The following is a 13220-nucleotide window of genomic DNA, read 5'->3' on the forward strand; positions in this document are numbered from 1 at the left end:
ATACTTTCCCTCTATTTTCCTCCAGTTCAGCAGCTGAGCTTGGTAAATTCCTGAAGCTACAAAATGAACTACCTGCGCACACCGATCATTCTTAAAGTAGGCCGCTAAATTTTAACCTTTTCTTCTGTGCACACTTAACCCCACATTTCCAAACCTTTGTTATATGTATATTTAAAAAAAAATCTGCATTCAGACATTTACTGCTAGTGATCTATCATGTTAGAGGTTTTTAAGTTCAGCTTTTCTGAGGTACCCCCCTGGGGGAAGGGGGCAAGCGTGGTTTGAAGAGAAAAAAAACTGTGAACTCTCAAAAAAGTCTAAAAATCCCCCTTTGAGCAGACAGCAAAGAAAGTGGAATTTCAGTCCTATGGGGCATGTGAAGCAGGGACTTGGGCTTGGAACTGAACAGGGCAGCGAACCTGCGAAGGGAGCCCTGCTGTTGGGCGAGATACAGCGCCAAGCACCGGGCCCGTGCCCAGCCAGTAACTAGAAGCCAGGTTAGGTGACTGAGCGCTGCGCTTAGCAGGAGCGATCACCAGCCTCAGCCAAGTCGCTGCATCCGATCCTGGTTGCTTCGCTGCCTCTGGTTTCATGGGCGAGGGCGCTGCCAGAGCCAGCGCGCGGGACGGCCGTCCCGCCCCGCGCTGCCAGCAGGGCGGGGGTCAGCTTTGCAGGACACAGCCCGTGCGCTGCACAGCTGGGGATCGGGGCCTTACCGGCTAATGGGCCACCGGCTCCGGGCCTCCAGAAGCAAGGGGGAAAAAAAAATGACACCTCCCCGTCGGGGAATCGAACCCCGGTCTCCCGCGTGACAGGCGGGGATACTTACCACTATACTAACGAGGAGCTATATGACACCCATTGCGCGCTCAACCCCTAAATCCTTTTCTACTTGCCTCTGGTGGGTGGAACTCTTAAGCAGTCGGCAGTATCCAACCAAAACTTCCCCAGAGTCCGTTGGGCGCGGCTTCTCGCAAAGCACCACGGGCATTATTGTCCTCCAAGGCCCTTCCTCAGCCCCTTTTCCAGCAGTGCGGAACTACCCTTCCCAGGGGGCCTCGCGCGGCCCCTCCCCGGGCGCGGCCCCGCCCCTGACTCTATCCGCCGGCGCTGCCCCGCCGGCACGGCGAGTTCGAGCCTGAGCCATGGCGGAGTCGGACCCGAGCTCCTTCGCCTCCCCCGCCGACCATCTCACGCAGCACCTCTACCTGCGCTGCCGCGTGGACTTCGGCAGCCGGACGCTGCGGGGCACGGCGGCCCTCACCGTGCGGGCCGTGCGGGACGGGCTGCGGTGCCTGGTAACGGCCCGGCCTGGGGGCTGGGGTCCTGGCGCCGGGCGGGCTGCCCGGGAATGGTGGGGAATCTCCCCTCACACGGCCACTGGCTCGGGGCGTCCTGCCGCGGGAGGCGTCGAAAAGAGCGTTGGCTGGGACGGGCCCGGACCCCTCAGCGGTCCAGGGAGCCGGAGGGTGGGGGCGGGACAGCAGCATCGCACGCCCCCCCCCCCCCCCGACGGACGGCGCGGGGCTGGGAGCCTGGGGCGGGGGTTAACCCCCCCGGCTGGACTTTGAGCGGAGGGTGGGGAGTCCGGGCCGTGCCCGCGCCCTGTGGGGCGGGCCCGCGGGCGGGCTGGATGCGAGAGGGTCCGTGTGTCCATCGCTCTCCCCCGCCCCCACGGCGGGGCCCCTCTGCGGGCAGCGCTTTGCCCCCCGCGCCCCGGGCTCCCGTCCGGCCTGGGCCGCCTCGAGGTGCAGGGCGGGGCCCGCGTTCCCTGGGCGCCCCCGGGGCTCGCTCTCGCCGGGTCAGCGCCGCGCTGGTGCCTCCGGGACCGATGTGCTCTGGGCCCTTGGGAGGATAACGCTGGTCTCGGGCTGAGAAATCACCGCTAGGTGGGCAGGGCTCTCGATCCCGAGGTGAGGCTGAGTGAATGTGCAGCGAGAACCAGGGAGGATAAAAATCAGATTTTTTTTTTTAAAAAAACAAAAAAAAAAATGCGGCTGTTGGGTTTTTTGTTTAAATCGGATTTTTTGGATAAAAGGCTTTCTGAGGAAAAAGCCTATCTAAAGGTAGTTTTAATTCAGATAAGTTATAGCTCAAAGGTATCTCATTATGGAATAGGGATTATACATTCTAATTCTGTAGTGTGAGGCAATATATTTGTGTCACGTTTAAGAAAAGTTGTGCAAATGAGTTCTGTAAAAGAGACCCAATTTAGGAATAGTACCATAGAGTAACAACTATATTTTTTGCTCAAACATGAGAAATTCAAGAGTAGACCAGAAGGAAGACGGGCAGTCCTTAAGAAAGAAGTATGAAATAAAAGTTGACTAACCAAAAAAACCTGCCTGTGCAGACATGTTCCTTTCATCATTTTCAATGCAGCTTCCTCCTGAGAAGGAACACTTCTCATGATGATGTTTCATTCAGGCAACCAGGCCTTGGATTTCTTTGTTGCACTGTTTGCATTTTGTATGCACGCCGGTCTTACCCACAGGTAGAGGAACTTCATTAAAATATTCCCAAACTGGTTCTCTTTTGTGGCCTGCTGTCATTCTGAGTTTTCTCTTCTTGTGAGCGAATGGTATCGTAGATCTCAAATCAATGAAGGCTACGCTCAGAAAGACCTCAAGACTTCTGGAATATGCTGCTCAAACAGTTTAACTTTTGTTTCTGCTGCCTGTCTCTCCCGTCTCACATTTATCTCCAGACTTCTTTTCCTTGTCCAGATCTATTCCGCCCCCAACAATCTTCTGTTCCTTGAACTTCTTGAAATTTTGCACTTTTAGAGAGAGGTAAGGGATTGACTCTGTGTACACAAATTTGCAGAGGGACAATAGGGTTGCTGTCTTTTCTATTTTTTTATTTACATTTTTGCTGTTAACAAGCATGTTATCTCTGGAGACACAAATCCACAGTTTCAGAACTGCAAAACTAAGCATCTCTGATGGTATCTTCTAGACTGAGCACTGAGTCCCATTGGGTAGATAGAAAGATTAACCTAAATAATCTGTACAGAAGCTTCTGGAACCCCATAAAATTGGGTCCCTAATCCATGAACTATTGAAACTCATTTACAAAATTTTTCTTAAACATGACATGAATATATTGTCTCATACTATAGAATTGAATTTATAATCCCTATTCCGTGATGAGATACATTATAGCTCAAAGGTATCTTAATTAAAACTATCTTTAGATAGGCTTTTTCCTCAAAAAAGCATTTTATCCAAAAAATCTGATTATTTTTTTTTTTTTAAAAATCGGATTTTTAAAATTTAAATTTTTTTAAAAATCATTGATTTTTATCCACCGTGATCCAATTGATTTAAATCACTAGTCAGGAAGACTCGATTTACTTTAAATCAAATCCACCCTGATTGTTGGTGCACATTTTATGCAGTATAAGCCATACACTCATAGGTTAGGATCCCTTAACTAGCATATGATGGCAACCATTATTTCAGGCATTGTCTTTGAGTGCATTAAGAACAAGATAAAGGAAAATGTAGGTCCTAGCATGGAAGGTGAGCTGATGACCTCAATATATGGCTGAGGTGTTTAATGCCTATTTTCTTTCAGTCTTCCCTAAAGAGGTTAATAGTGACCAAATACTCAACACAATTAATATTAACAAGGGGGGAGGGTAAGAAATGCAAGCCAAAACAGGCAAAGAACAGGTTATAGACTATTTAGATAACCTAGGGATGGCTCTAAATCTAGCTTATGGCAAATTGAGGCCCCCCCTACCAACATCTCCCCCCCACACGCCTCCTGCCTTGCCGATCAGCGTTTTCCCTTTCCTCCCAGTGCCTACCGCTTCAGTGTGTCTGGAGGTCCTGGGAGGAAGGAAGGAGGGTGCAGCATGCTCTGGGGGGAGGGGTGGAACTGGGTGGAGAAGAGGCGGGGTGGGGGCCTTAGGGCAAAGGATGGAGTGAGGGCGGGACCTGAGCAGAGCTAGGGGAAGCATCCCTCTCCCCCCCGCCCAGCAGATAGAAACTCGGTGCCTATGCCCCGGGCCCTGCACCCTCCTGGGGACGGCCCTGGCTTGATGTATTCAAGACAAAAGGGCCTGATTAAATTAATCCTGCGGTACTTACAAACTAGCAGAAGCCATCTAAGACCATTAGCAATGATATTTGAGAACTCCTAGAGGACTGGTGACGTTCCAGAGGCCTGAAGAAGGGAAAATATAGAACCTATCTTTAAAAAGGGGAACAAAGAGGACCCAGGGAATTATAGTCCAGATACTGGAACAAACTATTAAATCATCAATTTGTAAGTACTTAGAGGATAATAATGGTATAAGAAATAGCCAGCATAGATTTGTCAAAAACATGTCACGTCAAACCAATCTAATTTTCTTTCTTGATAGGGTTACTGGCCTAGTGGATGGGGGAAACAATAGATGAGCTATATCTTGATTTTAGTAGGCTTTTGACACAGTCCCACATGATATTCTCAAAAGCACAGTAGAGAAATGAGGCCTAGATAAAACTACTATAAGGTGGGTGCACAACTGGTGAAAGACCATAGTTAAAGAGTAGTTAACACTGGATTACTGTCAAAGTGGGAGGGTGTATCCAGTGGGGTTCCACAGGAGTCAGTCCTGGGTCTCATGCTAGTCAATATTTTCATTACTGATTTGGATAAAGAAGTGGATAGTATGCTTATAAAATTTGCAGATGACACCAAGGTGGGAAGGGTTGCAAGCACTTTGAAGGACAGGATTAGAATTCAAAATGATCTTGACAAATTAGAGAACTGGTCAGATATCAACCCGATGAAATTCAGTAAAGATAAGTGCAAAGTACTGCTCTTAAGGTGAAAAAAATCAAATCCCCAACTACAAAATGGGGACTAACTGGCTAGGTGGTAGTACGGCTAGAAACGATCTGGGGGCTTATAGTGGATCACACATTGAATAGGAGTCAACAATGTGATGCAGTTGAGAAAAAGGCCAATATTCTGGGGTGTATTAAGAGGAGGGTTATATGTAAGATATGGGAGGTAATTCTGCTCTGCTCTGCACTGATGGGTCCTCCGCTGGGTATGTCTACACTGGAATGTCTAGCCATATCCATAGTCTCTCAGTCACAGATGTGGTGAAATTAAATTAATGCATTCTGGGGGGGGGGAGAGGGGGACAGGAACAGCATTAAAGGCAGAGCTAAGAAATTGTGCTGTTGACTTCAACAAATCCTTTTCCACTCTAGATTTAACATGGTTACTAGATGTTTGAACTAATTCATTAGGCAGAGACACTTTCAAGAACACAGAGCTGCCCTGGGAAGATATATTTTATTTATGACTTTAAAGTGTTACTTAGGTATTTTGTAGTCAGCACCTAACATTTGTTTGGTTACAGGCTTTGGATACAAAGGATCTTCAAATATCTAAAGTGGCAGTTAACGGACAGGAAACAAAATTTGCTCTTGGACAAAGACACAATTTCAAAGGGACACCATTGGAAATCACTCTTCCTTTTGAACTGAGAAGGTATGCGTACCTGTTTTGTGTCCTCCTCCTCTTTGTACAGACCTGCTAGGGATAGTCTGTCTACAAAAGTGGCATGCTAAAGTATTTACTGAAAAAGTGCCAAGTATTTCAAACAGTCTAGCACTTCCCATAAGTGATCACATTTGTACTCTGGCTGGTTTGTGCAAGTTTGCTTTTGTTCAGAATTGTGCTGATGAGTTTCTTTTATAGTTAACCCTAACCCTAAGTGTTTTCACTCATCAAGGCCTGAATTCTAGCCCTGACGTGTTTCTGCTGCAAGCTTGGTAAGAAGGGGGACTGCCCAAGATTTTCTGCCAACATCACTAATGCCTAAAGTGGTGTATAGAGTTGCAATCTTTGTATTCTTTGCTCTTTATAGGGGCCTCTTCTTGCATTCCTGGCAAACCCCAAGTTGCCATTGTAGTCAGTTGGGAATATGAGAATACAAAGAATGCAAGTTCAGCTCATCAGTTACAGCTGTGCAAATGCAAAACCCTAAGAATCTGAACTCCTCAGGTTTTGGCAGCTCAGTTGAGAATGAATTAGTTTTCAGAAAGCTTCTTTAAAATGTTAAGTGAAAAAGCCACTGCCAAACAACTGTTGCAATGTCTTTAACAACTGAGACCCTACCATATTTGCTGTGTGATGTACCCAAGCTGAAAGCTGTATTTTTGTATATTGGACTTGCCTGGTTTGAATTAGACTGGTTACTGAAATTGTCTATTTTACGTCATCAAAACTGGCCACTATTTCTGGAAACACAAGTTTGGGTCATGGTAATCACTAGGGGCTGTTGATTTAATTGCAGTTAACTCTCACGATTAACTCAAAAAAATTAATTGTGATTAATCACACTGTTAAGCAATAGAATACCAGTTTAAATGTATTAAGTAATTTTGGATGTTTTTCTTCTTTTTCAAATATATTGATTTCAATTACAACACAGAATACAAAGTGCACAGTGCTCACTTTATATTTTTATTACAAATATTTGCACTGTTAAAATGATAAACAAGAGTATATTTCAATTCACATCATGCAAGTACTGTAGTGCAATCTCTTTATCATGAAAATGCAACTTACAAATGTAGGGTTTTTTGTTACATAACTGCACTCAAACAAAACAATATAAAACTTTATAGAGCTTACAAGTCCACCCAGTCCTACTTCTTGTTCAGTCAATCGCTAAGAGAAACAAGGTTGTTGTTTTTTTTTTAACAGGAGATAATGCTACCTACTTCTTATTTACAGTGTCACCTGAAAGTGAGAACAGGCATTTGCATGGCACTGTTTTAGGTAGCGTCCCAAGATATTTACGTGCCAGATGCGCTAAAGATTCACATGCCTCTTCATGCTATGGCCATTGTTCCAGAGAACATGCATCCATGCTGATGACACTTGTTAAGAAAATAACGTGTTAATTAAATTAGCGACTGAACTCCTTGGGGGAGAATTGTATGTCTCCTACTCTGTTTTACCCACATTCTGCCATATATTTCATGTTATAGCAGTCTCGAATGATGACCCAGCACACGTTGTTCACTTTAAAAAGAATTTCACTGCAAATTTAACACAATGCAAAGAGCACACCAATGTGAAATTTCTAAAGATAGCTACAGCACTCGACCCAAAATTTTAGAATCTGAAATGTCTTCCAAAATCTGAGAGGGCTCAGGTATGGAGCATGCTTTCAGAAGTCTTAAAAGAGCAACACTCTGATGAGGAAACTACAGAACCCAAACCACCAAAAAGGGAAATTAACCTTCTGCTGGTGACATCTGACTCAGATGATGAAAACGCACATGTGTCTGTCCGCGCTGCTTTGGATCGTTATCAAGCAGAACCCATCATCCACATGGATGCATGTCCTCTGGAATAGTGGTTGAAGCATGAAGGGACATATGAATCTTCAGCGCATCTGGCATGTAAATACCTTGCGATGCTGGCTACAACAGTGTCATGCAAAGGCCTGTTCTCCCTTTCAAGTGACATTGTAAACAAGAAGCAGGCAGCATTATCTTCCGCAAACGTAAACAAACTTGTTTGTCTGAGCGATTGGCTGGACGTGGACTTGTAGGCTCTAAAGTTTTTTACATTGTTTTATTTTTGAAGGTAGGTTTTTATTGTACATAATTCTATATTTGTAAGTTGAGCTTTCATGATTGCACCACAGTACTTTTAGTAGGTCAATTAAAAAAATACTGTTTGTCTTTTACAGTGCAAATATTTGTAATTAAAAATAAAGTGAACACTGTACACTTTGTATTCTGTGTTGTAATTGAAATCAATATATTTGAAAATGTAGAAAACATCCAAAAATATTTAAATAAATGGTATTCTATTGTTTAACAGTGCGATCCATCACACAGTTAATTTTTTTGACAGCCTTAGTAATCACCTCTCACTCCCTGAGCCAATGGGTACTGGGCAGATTGTGGAAGTAATGGTCTCATCTTTATTTTTGTGGGTAAAATGGGAGAGAAAGGAGTTGCACAGCAGTGACTCCTTTGGCTAAACATAAACATTATTGATAACTTTCGAAGAAAGTCTCCTCTGGCTCATACTTCTTGGAAAGCTGGTCGCTGTGGCTTTGGGCTAGACTCTTATAAGAGAAACAAGCAGCTGTCCCAGCCCAGCTGTGCACTTTACAGCACCTATAGAGAAAAATTGGTTTTAGATACAACCCGGTTTGGGTGTGGGTGATGGGGGTGTAACAAAACAGTGATATGGAAGAATGAGCTACAGCTATAAGCACAAGCACTGAGTCGCATGGTGGATTTGATTTAAATCAAATTGATGAGGAAGAGTGGGTTTTAATCATGGATTTCTAGATAAAAGTGCATTCTGGAATATGCTGCTCAAACAGTTTCACTATTGTTTCTGCTGCCTGTCCCTCCCTTATCACATTTATCTCCAGACTTCTTCTTCTTGTCCAGATCTATTCCGCCCCCACCAATCTTCTGTTCATTGAACTTTTTGAAACTTTGTGCTTTTAGAGAGAAGTAAGGGATTGACTGACTGTATACACAAATTTGCAGAGGGACAATAGGGTTGAGGTCTGTTGTTTCTCACCTTGATATATTCTTTATTGATTTTAAAACATTTTTGCTGTTAACCAGCATGTTATCTCTGGCGACACAAATCCACAGTTTGAGAACTGCAAAACTTATCCTCTCTGATGGTATCTTCTAGACTGAGCACTGAGTCCTGTTGGGTGGATAGAAAGATTAACTTAAATAATCTATACAGAAGCCCCTGGAGCCCCATAAGATTGGGGTCCCTAATCCATGGACTATTGGAACTCATTTACAAAACTTTTCTTAAACATGACATGAATATATTTTCTCATATTATAGAATTAGAATTTATAATCCCTATTCCATGATGAGATATCTTTGAGCTATAATGTATCTTAATTAAAATTTATGTTTAGATAGGCTTTTTCTTCAAAAAGCATTTTATCAAAAAAATCCAATTTAAATAAAATCTGTTTTTTTGTTTTTGTTTGTTTTTAAAAATTATTGATTTTTATCCACCCTGCTTAGTCATAACCATGTGTACAATATAATGATTTAAATGAATTTGTGGGTTACTAAATAATAGTAGTCTGTTCTGATAATACTGCAAACTATTTGGCTGATCTATCTAAAATGTTTGACTAGTTGCTTCAACTTCTCTGAGTTTAACTGCCATTCATTTTAATTTATTATTAGGGTTGATTTCAAAGAGATTCACATTTGTGAATCTAGGAACTTTCATAAAATGGGGTAATGATCAAGTACTTCAGTATAACCACTTACAGCAGTGATTTTTATTTATTTATTTATTTTTAAAAGCCAGCATGCAGAAATTGTTCTTTGTATCTTAGATCTCTTGTTAGTATATCAGCATTTGCGTTATCCACTGCTCTTTGCTTTCATTGATTATGAACTGTTGAATCATGAGTTCTGAATAAAATTGGGGCATGTCATATTTTCTCTTTAATGGCATTAATCAAATGGGATTGTTCATATGCCAGTCTTTCTTCTTCCGCCATTCTTTTGCTTATATTCAGTAAATAGGATATTCAGTCTAAATCCAGTGGGGAATGCGATATTTTTCATTTCAAAGTGCACAAAGCCCACTTTTTTTAAGATAGATGCTACTTGAATGTGTGATGATACATAACAGGCTTTATTAACTTCTGCCTGGCTCACTACTGTGTTTCCATACTGAAGTGGTAAGTAGCTTTTGATGGTAGGCCATTAAACAGTTGTGGAAACCTTTGTGAGGCTTCTTGAAGGAAAATCCAATTTCTAGCTCCTTTTCGGTTGGGGAGAGGAGAAATTTCTCATTAGAGGATGAAAGAGAACCCCTCCTGGGAGGGTATTAACATTCAAAACCTAATGGGTAGTTGTTGGTACATTTGTATCCTAGCCACAAGCAAAAAGTAGCTTCCGTACACAACTTCATAGCTTCACTTCAGCTGAGACAGTGTTACGAAACTGTCTGTTGTACAATATCTTCTGAAAGGCTTTGCCTTACAGTTCACCTCTCTGACACACAGGGCATTTCAGAAAACGCTTACCTGTTTAATTTGTGCAGGGGACAAGATGTGATTGTGGAAAGTTCTTTTGAAACCTCTCCAAAATCTTCAGCTCTCCAGTGGCTTGCTCCAGAACAGACTTCGGGGAAGAAACATCCATTTCTCTTCAGCCAATGTCAGGTTAGGAGGACTTTCTGAAATTAGATGTTGTCTAGATACCTTAATAATCCTTCATAGTTTAAAAAAGGGCAAGAGAGGGGAAGACACAGATTGTAGGTTTATTTAGTATAGACTCTAAGTACTTGTATAGCTCTTGTCACGTTTGTTCCTAGATGTTCGTTATCTAAAGGGTAGTAAGTGAAAGTACAGCAGTCCACAATTTTTAGTTATTGCCAAAGGCCAAGGATAAAACAGTACGCAAATGATGGCATTTATTAGTGCTGAGGCTATAAAACTTAATAATTGCAAACTTACTGTCATATCTCCAAACTACTTTCATTATTCAGTTCTTGCAATCAGTACATGATGGCGGTTAACTTTTTTTCCTATAGCATTGTCTTCTAGGAAGTTTTTAGCTATGAAAACTAGCATAGACCATCAAAAAGTAGGAAGTATGGATTCCTATTACAGTTAAACAAGCTACCCCTGAAGAGTGTAAACAGTGGAAGAAGTGTGCTTTAAAATATTGGGGTGGGGGGTCAAACCTTCTTATACAGGGAGCTATAGTCCAGAGGAACAGATTTAACTGAAAGCTAGAATGGTAGAACCACACACATTTACAGCAGGATGACAATCTCAAGATACACATCTGAGAACCATCCCGCAGAACTCGTGGCAGAATTTGGCCCTTGGATAATAAAACTAAAATAGCACAAAACTGTTCACCCCGGAACAGTTTACAACACTTGTATTATTTTGGCTTTGAACCTTTGCACTTTGAACCTTTGCAATTAAAATAGCTAGTCAATTAAAAGCTTTACACTTTTATTACCTGATGGGCAGCCTCTAGTAAGGGATGTTGAAATAGTGTGAGAATTCAGTCTGTAGCTATATTGGCAGGCAGAGATTCCTCTGGGGGATTTCATATACAGACTGCAGAATATGGCCTATTATGAAACCACCGAATGGGGATTTACCTTACTATACCTCTTTAACAACTAAGTACTTTTTTACTGTACATACGTCTTTAACAACTAAGTCTTCAAGATCCATGTTTCAATTTTTTAAAACATCTCAAACTAGCTCTAAAGTGGCACTGGTTCTTGCTCACATGCTCAGGGTCTAACTGGTTGTTATATGTGGGATTGGGAAGGAGTTTTCCCCTGGATCAGATTAGCAGTGATTTTGGGCTTTTTTCACGTTCCTCTGCAGCGTGTTGGTATGGTCACTTATCAGGATTATCTGGAAGATCTCATATAATCATTTCTCTTGCTATTTTGGGGGCATTGGGCACTGGTGCACCTCGATTACTTGTATGCTCTGCCTGTTGCATGAAATAGTCTAGTCTCCTGTGGGCTGTAATACTTTGGTCTAATTTTGGTGATTGGATTCACTGTGTGGGTCCTGGGTCATGGTAGTGCTGCAGGTCAGATTAGATGATCTGGTGGTTCCTTCTGGCCTCAAATTATAAGACTGAGAAATTGTGCTTCCCTTCTTTGTCATTGAGAGTTTTTTCTGTAATGCTGAAGATGCATTAATAGCATACGTGTAGTTCAAAACATACTCCTTTCTCAGTATATCCTTCCATATCACTTGATGCTTCTGCAGTTGCAGTGAAAGTTGCCCTATACCTAGAAACATTTGCTAGACAGGCTTCCTTTTCTGTATGGGAAAGGAGCAGAACTGGCCCTTGAGGAAGGAACTTTTAACAGCAGTCTGATATACAGTGTTACAATTTTGCTGGTGATATTACATTGCCCTTCTGTTTGGCTCCTATTCTTCTGTCACTGTACACCATATGTTTGTGTAATGTATTGCAAAAGCTGCATATAAGAAATATCTGTAACTTGTCTTTTTCCAGGCTATCCACTGCAGAGCCATCCTTCCTTGCCAGGACACACCTTCTGTGAAACTAACCTACTATGCAGAGGTAGATGAACACAAATCATGCATATCTGAATGAAGAGCACAACTAGAATGAGAGAGCCTCTTCTAGCTGGCAGGTTTTTCTGTGAACAAGACTGCTTGCAAGAAATTTATTAGAGCATTCAGATTTCACTGCCAGATAGCAACTTGCTTATGTAAATTTTCACTCTACCCTGCAATTAAAATAGCTAGTCAATTAAAAGCTTTACACTTTTATCACCTGATGGGCAGCCTCTAGTAAGGGATGTGGAAATAGTGTGAGAATTCAATCTGTAGGTATATTGGCAGGCAGAGATTTCTTTGGGGGATTTCATATACAGACTGCAGAATATGGCCTATTATGGCTGGGGGTGCAGGCTCTGGGGTGGGGCTGGGGATGAGGAGTTTGGGGGTGCAAAAAGGGGCTTTGGGGTGGGGGTGCAGAAAGGGGATTGGGGTATAGGCTTATCTCCGGTGGCTCCCGGTCAACAGTGCAGCTGGGGTACAGAGGCAGGCTTCCTGTCTGTCCTCGGACCACACTTCACCCCAGAAGCTGCCAGCAGCAGGTCTAGCTCCTAGGCAGAGGCGTGCAAGCGGCTCTGCACATCTCTCACCCGCAGGCACCGCTCCTAGCCAGTGGAGGTGCGGAGCCGGTGCTCGGGGCAGGGGCAGCATGTGGAGCCCTGTGGGGGGGGACCCTCACCTAGGAGCTGGACCTGAGGGAGACATTGGGGGAGATTCTGAAAGGTTACTGAATAAAGGTGGCCATGCAGGCTTCCTAATCTTTTTCTAAGCAATAATTTTGCCTGCAGAAAGAGCACTTATCTGGCATTTGTACACAAAGCATTCCATCTTGAATCTTAGTTGACTTTATAGATAAACTTCCCTTTGGTTTTCCATAAGAGCCTCTTGATTTAGGTAGACAGCTGAACAATGTGGGAACAGTTCTGTGGCCTGGTCGAGCACATTGGGCCTTTCACCAGTTTATGGAAGCCACATCTGCAGAATCCACTGATCTTTTATGATGACTGTGGCCCTAAATATTGGATGGGTGATGGCAATAGAGATTCAGTCCCAAAAAATATTGAATCCTTATAAACTGCCTCAATGATGTGTCAAACTCTCTCTAAAAGGA

At 43.0% G+C, this 13220-nt stretch overlaps 1 protein-coding gene and 1 non-coding gene across 3 annotated transcripts in view; one reads left to right on the top strand and one right to left on the bottom strand.

The window, feature by feature from the left end:
* Window positions 1–774: 774 nt before the first annotated feature.
* On the bottom strand, window positions 775–846 carry TRNAD-GUC (transfer RNA aspartic acid (anticodon GUC)). Its single transcript has one exon. It is a non-coding gene; the product is annotated as a tRNA-Asp (tRNA).
* A 235-nt stretch (window positions 847–1081) lies between these two features.
* LTA4H (leukotriene A4 hydrolase) overlaps window positions 1082–13220 on the top strand; it is a 30457-nt gene continuing 18318 nt past the window's right edge. Inside the window, exons 1-4 of one of the 2 annotated variants that reach the window (XM_074941870.1) lie at window positions 1082–1298; window positions 5366–5496; window positions 10081–10201; window positions 12042–12110. In XM_074941870.1, the coding sequence (XP_074797971.1) occupies window positions 1146–1298; window positions 5366–5496; window positions 10081–10201; window positions 12042–12110 (474 nt within the window). In that variant the 5' untranslated portion in view covers window positions 1082–1145. Of the gene's footprint in view, window positions 1299–1763; window positions 1914–5365; window positions 5497–10080; window positions 10202–12041; window positions 12111–13220 lie in introns of those variants that run through there. The other variant, XM_074941871.1, reaches the window with a different exon arrangement.

Source organism: Natator depressus, chromosome 1 (genome assembly GCF_965152275.1).
Source record: "Natator depressus isolate rNatDep1 chromosome 1, rNatDep2.hap1, whole genome shotgun sequence".
NCBI classification, from domain to species: Eukaryota; Metazoa; Chordata; order Testudines; family Cheloniidae; genus Natator; species Natator depressus.